Source organism: Rhea americana, unplaced genomic scaffold, assembly GCF_003343005.1.
Source record: "Rhea americana isolate MKP2758 unplaced genomic scaffold, rheAme1 scaffold_249, whole genome shotgun sequence".
NCBI classification, from domain to species: domain Eukaryota; kingdom Metazoa; phylum Chordata; class Aves; order Rheiformes; family Rheidae; genus Rhea; species Rhea americana.
The window spans coordinates 44,547-56,881 of NW_028186367.1; the positions used below are offsets into that span (position 1 = coordinate 44,547).

General features: G+C 40.4%; 1 protein-coding gene across 4 annotated transcripts in view; it reads left to right on the forward strand.

Moving 5' to 3' along the window:
• MAP2K4 (mitogen-activated protein kinase kinase 4) overlaps positions 1-12,335 on the forward strand; it is a 104,680-nt gene that overhangs the window by 36,323 nt on the left and 56,022 nt on the right. For all 4 annotated transcript variants that reach the window (XM_085306843.1, XM_085306839.1, XM_085306842.1 and 1 more), the window contains exon 2: positions 1,077-1,179. In XM_085306843.1, the coding sequence (XP_085162969.1) occupies positions 1,077-1,179 (103 nt within the window). The remainder of the gene's footprint in view (positions 1-1,076; positions 1,180-12,335) is intronic.

The following is a 12,335-nucleotide window of genomic DNA, read 5'->3' on the forward strand; positions in this document are numbered from 1 at the left end:
TTGCGATTCAGGGGATCAAGCCAATTCCCTGATGGCTGGTGCCTCCTGGGGTGAGAGGTGGCAGGATCCACCTTTTGGATTAACARTAAAAAGTTAAGGCACCCACTCAGGAAGTAAGAAATCTGGGCTAAGCTCTACTCACCCTGAGGGGATTTCAGTCTCCTGTTCCTGTTTTCTGGGCATCCTTAACAGTTTGTGTGGAAGAGGCCCGTTTCCGTTGTGGCTGTTGAAGCTGGGCCGTTTTGTGGGGAGGAATGCAAGTTTGCTCTGGCTGAACAGGGGTAAGAACAGGTCTTTCGTAGCCCAGTGGAAGGTTGGGAGGTATGGTCCTTACGTAGCCTGTCAAAAATGTACGTTCAGCATTGTTTTGGGGATTCCTTGGTTTTAGTGCCTCCCACCCCCATTTTAAGTCTTTCTCATGGGACTAGAAAGCAAAACTTTTTATCCCCTGGTCACCTCTCTGACAGACTGCACTTCATACCATGCTCAGCTTGGTGACCCACTTTGGCAAAAGGAAGGCATGATAGATCTCTGCTGTCCTAATTTGAGCCTGATTGTGTCCATTTGCTGTTTGGTTGAGGAGGATCAAGCCAACGCTTGATGTGCAGTGGCTTCCCTTCCCATCCTTTCTGGATTTGTTAAGGATGGCCAGGGTATGCTGAACAGGTTGGATGCCTTTCGTGCTGTAGCTGAAGCTCAGCCTGCCAGTCATGAAATATGTTTAAAGGAGTGAGTGTGCATAGAGGGGATGCTGGGCCCTGGGATGGAGGGGCACCGAGGCTTTTGGTGGCTGGTAGCCAACACCTGATACTCCCTGCGTTCACAGTGTCAAAAAAGATATTTTGAATACCTCTGCTAAGTGACCTACCAACCTCGCAGAGTGAGACCAAGGAAGACYTTGGGATGAGAACTTCATTCCTGTTTTCTCTCACAGAAATTATTTGTTGACCTTGTGGTAAAACACRTTTTCCTTTTCTTACAGTGTGTTTGTTTTTTTCTTGTTTATTTCCAGGTACTCTTACAAAATAATATTTTACTGCTGACAAAAAGTTTACTTTATGTTCATTGTCTCCCAGGTAAACGCAAAGCGCTGAAGTTAAATTTTGCAAATCCACCTTTCAAGTCCACAGCAAGATTTACTCTAAATACTTCTGGAGTTCCTTTCCAAAATCCACACATGTGAGTATAAAGCCAAAGGCACAACTAGTGGAACAACTTTGAAATTATTTAGCCAACACAGTGTTATTTTTAAAGTAGTCCGATTTCTTCAGTTATCTGTAGGTTGTTCAGTTATGAGTTTAAATCACTGTAGAAGAATTTTTGTGATTTCCCTCCCCTCCTACTTTTTTTCAGAATGAAAAAAGGTTAAGTTTGGGATCATCCTGTTTTACACTGGAGCTTCTGTCTTCCAGAATTGCTTAATTTTAGCTAAATTGTAGCTAATAATGCAAATTATGCCTGTAATTAATTTCTGCATCTATTCACTGTCATTTTCCTGTCTCTTTATTCAGTGCTTATTACTTTTCATTAGAGAGAAGTTCTTGTTTCTGTGTTACCTGTGAAAGACATAACTGTGATAGAATCTTYAGCACTCAAATAAGCAATGAGGAACTGAGGAATATAATTCTACCAGAATGGAGATTCAAGGGAATTATGCAGTGATTAGCCCTCACCAAATTTGCAAGATAGATAGTTATGGCACATCCCTATCTAAAGTTTGAATGCAAGTGTGGCACAGAGCTGTTCCTGACATTTATAAATAATATAATACATCATCACAGAAAACATTAGCTTTGTATCCTCAGATCCACCGATCTAGATTGATGGGAGTCCCACCCACAGCCTGTATATTTGGCAGAACCCAGATAGCATGCAAAGATATCCCAAATTTTTTCTCTTTATGTTCCCTACTGGATCTCAAGAGTTTTATCAATGGCAAGTCTCAGAAAGTGCAGATAAAGCTTTCCCTGCTACTTGGACTCTTCAGGGGTGTCCTTGGTTATAGTGTGCTTCTGCTTTGCTGTGCATGTTGCTACCTCTTTCCTTTAGCTGAGTTCCTTATGCTTCCCCAGAATAGACTCTCTATGGTCTATTCCTATTTCTAGTAGCTTCTTTCACACTGGAGATTTTCAAGCAAGCTTTTACTGTGTTAGAAATATGTTTCTGGTAATTAAAAAATCTAAAGAGTTTTACGTACTTCAGAAGATTACTCTTACCACCCCAAGTGAGTTTTCCAGCAAGTCCTCCCTCTATCTTTCTCTCTCTTTTCCTCTTTAAAACAAAGTTTTTGTTTTTGTTTTTTTATTGGTTGTAAGGCTAGGCTTTATATTTTCACTTTCTATGTCTCTCCCTCAACATCATCAAACCCTCGTAATAATTTTCTGTAGAGCCCCATCTTGGACCCCTTCCTATCTCAAGCCTCCCTGACTTCATTATATAAGAGATTGAGTCTCAGCTAGTAAGTTTCCACCATCAGCCTTTTCTCGAGATTTGACTTTTCTTTGTTTATCTACATGGATCTCTCTTGGATTCATTGGCAGTCACAGTGGTTCCTGTCTAGAAATGGAAGAACTTCCATTGTTAATTGGTGACATCTTAAATTCCATGTTTGTGTAAGTGATTGTCAACATTATCCATTAAGAATAATGTTATTCTGTCTTTGTGGGGATTGAAGTTGTTGGCAGGGGTTGGATTCTGGGCTGGTTAATAGTATAACTGGTTCTGAAGGTTTGGAAATGTTTTGGGTCAGATATAATATCTGATTAAAAAATGAAGACAAAGGTCATGTGTCTGCACTGAAACTTTCTTGGGAGGCTGAAAGSTGTAATAGCCATTCCTAGTTGAAAGAGATGGATGTTGCAGGTTGGATTGTTTTCTCTGTAGGAAGGCTGTGTGAATACGGCTATTATATCCTCACATTCTTTATGTTGTCCCTAGTAGATTCTGTTTTTCAAAGGCAATGGTCACATCCTTTGGGCATGCACTTCTCCCAAGAGCTGTTCCTCTCACAGTTAGTGCATCACAGCAATATATTTCCGTTCTCTGTCTGGTTCCCCAGATAGGCTGGAAAGTTTTTAACTCTGTTGTCTAGAAAACTTTCTAGACTTTAAATTTAATTTGGATATTCCAGAGTACTTGGGTCAGCTGCATTCTTAATTCAAGATGTGCWTCTGTTTACTGAATTGTTCCCTTGTCCTTAGCCTGATGAAATTAAGTGGACTTGGGCTTCTTGGTACTGCTTGATTTTTTTCATAAGTGCTGGCTCAACGCTTCCTTTTGTGGATTTCCCTGTGTAGATCCTATTGGTCCAGATGGGTGGATCTGAAGATACAGAGAGGTCAATTTCTCACATGAAATTTTGGTTTCTGTGACTTGGATCCACCAATCCGGAGGCTGTCCTGTTGCATCTGCCTCCAAAAGGGCAGAGTTTCCCCTCATCAGATATACTTTTGCCTCATTCTTCTCTGAGCTCTGGAAATAACCTATGGGGAGCCAAGAGGAGGCAGTTTTAGTGACCTGCAGGTGCCACAAGATGTAAATTGCCTATTAGCTGTATTTTGCTTGATTAACAGGTTTTGATCGGGGAACTGATCAGGCTGGATTGGTGGATATTCAGGTAAGAATGTGGATTCTTATTATGTAAATAGAGAGCAAAGTAACAAAATGGGATTCTTTGCACTAGTACAGTGTTTGTTAGAAAGGAGAAAGCCTCCATATAAACTATATCACTGGAGCAAAGAAACCACTGCAGAAGAAAGAAAGAAAGCGTATCATGCCAGRCATGACCTCTAAAATTTCAGATCATCAGTTGTGGCCATACTCATCATCAAAGCAAAGGTGTAATCACCAGAGACCAAAATTGTCTGCAGTCTGTGGTCTCTCTTCCTGGTCTGATGGAGCTGCTTCTTGGCTTTATACACTTGTGAAATGTGTATGGCCCTCACATCCTGTCAAGGTGTGAGTTTAATCTTGTTTTTAGGGTTTGTTTCTTGATGTGATAGGTCTTAGGAGTGTTGGAAAAGAAGTTGGAGAGCATAGAGGAAATAATTTGGGGAATAACCCTAAGCCAGGGATAGAATTCAGCTTTTTCAAGGAAGAGGTGATGCTAGTGTTGGCTGAAGTGAACTGAAGCCCAGCACTTGGTCTGGTTTCCACAGAAGGCAATGAAATGTTACCCTAGTGGTGTGTTTGATATATGACTCCATTYGTTCACATTAGTTGCTTGTTTTTATTGGCATGTTATCTGGAATAAATATTGCAAACATCATGAAATCCTAATTTCAAAATGTGACATTATGAGGAGCTTAGAAATCTCCTGGATTATTAGCTGTACTTCTCTGTTGTTGCAAACCATGTGTTACAGAATACCTTCTATAACCTAGTGAATGTTGGTATAGGATCAGGACAGATATTCAAGGACCACCTGGATGCAACCCTCCCAAACATGCTATAGGTGACCTGCTTGAGCAGGGAGGTTGGACTAGATGATCTCCAGAGGTCCCTTCCAACCTTACTGAGTCTATGATTCTATGATTAGCAAGCTGTTTCTAGAACTTCATTGTTCACATGGGTAAAAACTTTTTCTGTTAATATGTAGGGTGTGCCCAGGTGTACCCTTTCCTGGGAAAGAGAGATCGTAGCTCACACGCTTGTTACGTAATGGAGAAAGTTGGAGCATAGGTTCTCAAATCATTTTCTTACCCAAATGATTTCCCCTTCACTCCCCACTCCATTTTTTTTTTCTGACCTTCCGCACTGGTTTTTGAGCCACATCTTAGCATTCAGTTTTCAGGATGGAGCTACATCCCTATGGGAAATACTTTAAAGGCAACGTGCTGCTGTGGATCTGTAGAGAGCAAAGAGTGGTACTAGGCCAGGCTACAGAGCAACACACTAAGAAAAATCAGACTGTATGGGGGAGAGTGGGGTAGTTGTGCAGAGTGCAGGAGCAGACTGAACTTGTGAGTTGTGGAGACCTCTGAGCTTAGCAGTGACGTCTCGGTATGGGCCTTGGAGCTGAGAGTTGGCCAGGGCTGCAGTGGCCGAGTGGCAGTGAGAGGGGCTGCCAGGGGCCCAGCTGCTCCTGTTTTGTTCCTTCCAGCCTGCACCACACCAGGCTTTTGCCTCTGCCAGCACACCTCACTGCCCAGCCCTCCTCCTTCCCCCTTTCCTGAAGTCTGCTATCAGCTGCATTAGGAGTGCCGGAAGGAGCAATGCTTCATTACAGATGGCCGGGAAACTGAGCAAGGAGGAGGTTAATAGTGCTCAGTGCAAAACTGTACGATGGAACTGAGTGCTACTACAGTCAATGTTGGTGGCAAAACTCCCTGCATATTCAGTAGAGCTAGGATTTTGCCCTAAATATTTTCTGAATTAGAACATCTGTTAAAGTGATGAGGCTTTAAAGTGACCTTTACGTGGGAGACTGACTCAGACTGGCTTTGAATGATACTAGGAACTAGAGGTACATTTCTAGTTACTGCCATTTGGACTGTGATTCCCTGAAATCTCCCTTCCTGGCAATACTGAGAGTTCTGTTGCCTTTTTGCAACTAAAAGCCACTTGTAATGGCTTTTCTGCACAGACCCTGTGGAGTGGATGGACAGAGCTTGAGCTGACTTTTGGAAGTCTCTTGATGTAGCTTGTATTGCCTGTGATTTTCTTTCACAGGTAGAATATATTATGCAATAAAGCTGAGTTTTCATCATGGTCTGTGCCCTAATAGTCGTACCTTTAAAGGGCTGATGCCTGCTAAGATCCAGAGCTTCTGAGAACTTGAGCTAATAACTAATCTTATGAGAGATGAGATCGTTTTGGTTCCTTTGATGGCATCTTTGAGGGCTGGGCCCAAAGTTGAAGTGTTCAGCAGCAGGAGCCAAAGCAGAAGTTTTGAAACAAAGATGAATTCTGGTTCTGTGGCTGCGTGTGACTAATGAAGCATGAGCGTGTCCACTTTAAAAGAAAAGCTAAAAAGAATGAGCAGCTTCTTCAGTCCAACTGTGACTGTTACTACCAAATTTATGTTATGAGTGCAGAGACTTTTTTTTCTAGTTATGATATGCTACCCAGCCTGTCTGTAGAGCATCTAGCATGGTAATGTACATAATTTGCATGCAATCTATGCAGAGTAAAGGCAGAATAGAGCCTTTATTACAGAGATTAATTAAAAAAATATTTAAGCAGTTTGTCYGCAAAAATAAAATCTGTGTTTTGCATGCCACGTTAAGCAGGATGGTGTCTGTTCAGTGTGATTATTCATCTAGTTAAACCATCTTTGGGGAGTAAAATTCTTACTTAAAAGGGTGCAATCTAGAGAAGATGTAAATACTTTACTGACAGCTGAAGCCCCCAACCRGGAAAGCGTCTGTGCCTGCTTAAGCCTGGTCAGATTCAGGCAAGTTAGTTAATGGTTGCTGTGCTCTAAACACTGAGTAACAGTGGATGTTCTGGAGAGGTGTTGCTTGAGACCACAGCATGTCCACATTAGTTTAGACTGCATTTCTAATTTACGCAGGGTTAAAAACCACTAACTTTGTTTTGCTGCAGTAGATATTACAGAGGCTAGAGATCATAAGTTATGGTTAGAGTGATCCCTTAAATATSAAACCCACTGTTTTTTTAATTACTACTTCCAGCTTATTGAAACCATCCTACCTTTTACCTCCTCTGTTCTGCATCCAAATAGGATTTAGATCACAAGCAAAATAAGATTACTTAATTATCTGTATGTAAACTCTACAGAGCTACTTATGACTGGTGGCCTTTGCTGAAAGGAACCTCAAACAACACTAAGAGTGGAACAATACTGTGAGATTTGCCTGATATAGTTAGGCATGGGAAATTTGCCTGGCAGCAGTCTGTACTGTGCTGGCTCTCATTGGCCTCAGTGGAACTAAGCTGTTGGGTTGTGCTATAGATGTGTTTATTGGTTTTCTGGAAAGCATTTTACTCTTCCGGTGTACAGATGTCTTGATCTGGATTTTTAGACTACAGATTCTAGATAAACCTGCTGCGAAATGAGCATACACAAAGGATTTTGTTTGGCATCTTTTTCACAGTATGTTATTTCTTGAGCGTCTTATCTGCTAGCTGGGAAATATGTTGCCTTTTAGGAGTACCACCTCCGTAGAACTTGAGCACAGAGCATTGCAGTCGGATTTGGAAAGCTGTCAGGGTGAAATGATCTCTTTTAATCATTGTGAATCTGGCTTCTGAACTGTCTGTTGGCCTGTAGCCTCTCTGTAGCATTTAGATGTCTTTCTTCTGGGTTCATCATCACTTAGAACTCTGGAGGTGCATGGAGCACCTTCTTTCTCCTGTGACATCTGAGAGATTCACGCATGCTCTCTAGATAAGTGCCGAAGAGATGCACTGTCAGACATTTGTTCAACAGGCTTTGAGGTTAGATTCCTCAGAAGCAATTGAGATCTAGTTAGTTGAACTTCAGACTCTGCTGGTTCCTTTATTTCAGCATAGTTTAAGCACTGTCATTACGTGGAAAAGATTTTTTCTGATTGTCCCAAAGTCTCTGTCCAAGTATCTGTTTCTCTTTTAATCTTGTCTTAYACTTTTCCAAACTTTTTGACASCTGGTTTCAGGCTGCTGTCTAGCTRCCTAACCAACAGCTGACTGAGTTCCATAGGAAATTATTTATAAGAGTTTTTAACGTTTGTCTGAAAAATATTAAAACATGAAGTGGGGAAGTTCCTGAACCTGTCATATTTGCAATTATTTGTGTAAAATTACCTATAAGTAGCTCTGTGTCTGTTCCCCATTTCTGTCACAGTTATTTCGCATCTTTACTATTACAGATTTCTGATACCTTTCTTTTGCATGATATGTTTCTATTACATGATTGGATGACTGGGAGTCTTAGAGATAGGTTTCAGTGGAAAAGATGGAAAAAATATCAATTATCCTAAATATCCTAAAAAGATCCTAAAATATGTAGTATCTAAATGTAGTTACCAGGAAACTTGATTGTATTTGAAATTAAGTATAACTAAAATGAATACTAGGACTCAGCTAAAGCATTTAAATGTTTGAGGGAGTCCACAGGAAATATTTTAATAGRTTTGCACTTTTAATAGGAACATCACTCTAGTTTAAGTGCTAGAGCGATGKTTTTTTTACACATCATTTTTTCAGRAGCTTTCTTGACAAACTGATGAATTTTGTCAGTATTTAACACTTGTGTTTCTTTCCAGAATTTTTCAGCAATTTTAGTYGGCCTCATTGACAAAGAGATGGTAGGGTTTGTAAAACGTATTGAGTATCTTAGATTTCAAGTAGAATGCCTCTTTGGATRGAGTTTTACCAAAGTAAAATCTCCCCAGTGTGAGATTTTGATTGAACATGCTACCTTAAGTTCTTTTTTTCTTACCCTCTAAGTTTCAGARTTTCTCTAACATGGTAATTCTGTTCTCTGCAGGAGAACTTTTTGGTGTCTGCTGCTTCTCAAAATAAATTTCTGTAGAAAACTCCATGTCCTTTAGAGCACCAGTGCCCTAGTAGGACTATTTACTTCTGTCTGCACAGAGGGCTCGTACCTGAGCCCTCCGATTCTGAATTTGAGCYTTTCATTTTGGGGACCAAAATTTGGAGCTTGTAAATCTACATTAAACTAATTCATACTAATTTTTTCAAGATGCTGAGTATCTGCAGCTTCCTTCCAATCCAGTGGGACCTGGAGTCCTCAGAACTTCTGGAAACCTAATCACCTAYGTTTAGGTGATCCTGATGTTAAATGCTTATCTGGCTCCCGTTACCGTGGGTTTTGAGTGCTTCRCACTTGTTTGTTGCTTTAGCTTTGCAAGCCTAAATGGTTGCAGAAAGATCTATGTTCCTCATTTTGCAAATAGGAAACTGAAGAGTAACATAGTTTGGGAAATGTAAAGCTTAAGCAAGAAGCTTGTGACAGGGTAGGAATTCAGTATGAATCTCCTAATAATCTGTGGTCCAGAGGTTAACTTCCAGTTACCTGTCCCATCCGTTGTGTAGTTAGGAGCTGTTCTCCTGGCACTTTGCATGCACGTAACAGTAGCCAGAGCTGCTCATTTGGGAGCAGAATTTGACTCTGCAGCTGTCAAGCTGTCTTTGTGCTGTGAGTGTAAAACTGATCCCTCTTTCTGATGTTCCTGTGCAGTCTGCCTCTCCAGCGGTCTGAAGGAGTACTGCCCTGACGGTTGATACTAGATGTCCGAAACACATCTAGGAAAATSCTGTGAATTTACAGCATTTTTTAATTCAAGGCTTCAGTTCCTCACACTGCCTCCTTAAGCCTATTTTCACTGGCGTGCAGGGAGTAGGAACATGGGAGTAGTCTTTTCTGGAAGCAGTAGAGGCAGAGCGGCTGCCTTTTGTTTTCTGTAAGGATGTTTTTAGAGCTATTCTCCACAKTCTCTCTTCTCCAGGGAAATCTGGATGGTTTCTAAAGAGGTTCTCTGAAGACTGATAGTTTTAAGGTCGATTACCATATTTCTTGTCTGCAGAGTAGAATGATATTTCCTATATTCAAAATGGGGAGGGAAGTGAAACGTTTACTTCTGTGGAGATAAGAAAATTATGAAGTAGAGAAGTGAGGTGGAAGTGCTTGTTTTCAAAGGAAACTTGACTTTATTAATCCTCAAATCTGCTGTCTATCCACACAGAAGAGTCTATACAGAACACTATGGGATATTTATATTTCACAGAGACATTGCCAACCCAGCCTTAGAATTTCTTTCTAATGACTGCTTTCCAAAAAGCAACACCTCCCTTTCATCTCATGACAYGAATATCTGTGTGACCTGTGGAGGTTAGCCCCTTTCCTAAGAGTGTTGTGGTTGTTGAGTCCATCCAAGCTCATGGCAAAAGCCAGGTGCTTGCAGCCTGCTCAGRACCAAACTCCTCTTCTGGAGGTACCTGGAGAGCAGAGCCCTGGGGTGACAGTGGTTCTTGCTTAATCAGCCCAGTTTAAATGCCCAGCTTTATAAACCTGAGTGTGAAGTGAATACTTCAGTCTAACAAGGAAGATGATGTAAGAATTGTCTTTCTTCACTACTTAGAAATGTTCTTCCCAACTTTTAAGGATTTGGAAGGGTGGAATCCTTGATATATTTAGGGTGAGGGATAGCGCTGATTTTATTTGAAAGCAGTTTAAGATTTCAGAAGTACTGAAAGCTTGCTGTAGTATAAAAATTTGAGTTTCTTTGTTTCTACTATTTGAATSCTGCTTGTTCAAATGTACTAGGTCTTGTTGAAGCAGCAAATGTAACGTTAGTATTTAGTAGACCCMAGGGATTCCTGAGTTACAGCTTTCTATTCACGTATCGGGAAGARTGCATCTGGTCCTAGTATAGCAGTATAATTCACATGAAGATGCTTATGCGATGCTTATTTAAGAAAAGTAGAAGTAGGTAAGTAGTTTCAGAATCAATATCAGCTCTTGTGTTCCTTTTGTGTAATTCTAATAATGCAAGCACATTTTTCTCTCCTTTCTTTCCTTTGTTCCGAGGTGTTGCATCCCCTGGCAAGGACAGCAGTGTACACGTTCATAAGTAAACTGGTTGTAAAAGACTGGCATGTGGAGATTTTAAAAGCATTCAGCACACAAAACACCTTAGTCTTCTCTGGAGGATTGAAAAAAAGAGGGAGCATAGGTCCATTCATACTGAATTTTCAAATGAATTTTTAAATTGTTGAGGTACTTTCAGGTTTTTTTTTATATATAAATGTTTCATCAGCTTCAGAGGGTCTAATTATCTGTATTCAACAGCAATTTTTTCATGATTAAGAAGTATGGCTGAGACCCAGAATTCCACTTGAGAACTGGAAGTACTGGAGAGTAACCCCCAAATTTCTCCCTTCCTTCCTCAAGCAAGGATGTGTTTTGGGGACTTGAGCTTTTTGATAAAAATTTCTTGTGGCACCTGTATGTTACCTGTAGCCCTTACCCCAAAGTATCACTGGGATCTGTTGAGCTGTCTGGATTGCTACTATCCTGTGTAAGAGCAGAGGGGAAATTAAGCATCTACATATCTGAATTCAATAGATTGCAAGGTGTGCTCTAAAAACACTTAAGATGCTACTGATTTCAGTTAAATATAGCTGGAGCGGTAGGAGATGCTGTTATTTATCTTTGCATAATAGCTCAGAGGCTGGAGTACTTTCTTAGCATTTTCATTTTACCATCTTTTCTTCTAGAATGATGAATCTTGCTTTCTTAGCTGTGGGGGGATCTAAGTTGAGCAGGGGAAGTAAATGTCCCATCCTGCACGTCTTATAAATCAGCCTCTTGATGTGGATTAAGTCCTTACACTGAAGAGAGCCTAGATCCAAGGTTTCAACCATTCCTGGGCAAATACAGTAGCAACTAGCTTAATACACAAAACCTACCGGTCTAATGAGAGGAAAATGGTGGTCCAGCAGTCCATGCTTCTATGCACGTTTTATTCTCCAATGCAGAGGAAATAATTTCAGAGTATGTCTCAATGAATGGCATACATGCAGTTAGGAGGTTTTAATACAGGAACCCACGCTCAGGTGAGAACCTGAGATGCACCCTACTTTGCATTTCCTATGAGTTAGCTTACGTGTCCTAGTGTTCAGCCTGCTCATTACTCTGAATCCCAGGTCTGCAGATCTGGGTCTCCTGATCAGTGTAGAGAAGCTTGTAGGTGTCTGATTCAGCTCTGTGAATTCTGCTCCTAAAGCAGAATGCTACTTRTTCAATATTGCAGGGCTGCACTTCAGTATCTCTCTGTCTTTTAGGAACCAACCCAATTTATCTGTACAGATACCAATACCACCTTCTGTTACAGTTGATATGTAAAATCTCTGTGTGTATATATGCATATGCATCTGTACGTGTGTGTGTGTATATATATAGATAGATAGATACACATAAATAGGTTTGGTCTATATTCTTTTTTTGAATTAATATATTGTTTGAATAATTACTTACAGGTATCAAACTAGGACATTGGTAAAACATTGGTACTGGTTTAAAGTCTGTGTACAGGAATCATCTTTGCTGTATTGTACGGATTGCTTATCTAGTTTGTGACCTTAACTGATTGTCACTAATGGACTCTACTTAATATGTAATGGTCAATCACAGAAGTATTTTGATAGTTGTGTGACACAGAGAAATACGAGAAAGGGTTTATATRCAGATAAAGAAAATTGTGATGTGTGTGATTTTAGCTGGACTTGATTCTTAAGTTTGCAGATTTGGACCTTGTGAAATGCATTCCTTGAAATTGCAGGAAATTTAAACCATAACAGACTGCAGCTACTAGTTGCAGAACCGAACTTTACTCATTGCTGTTCTGTATAATAAGAGTCACTATATT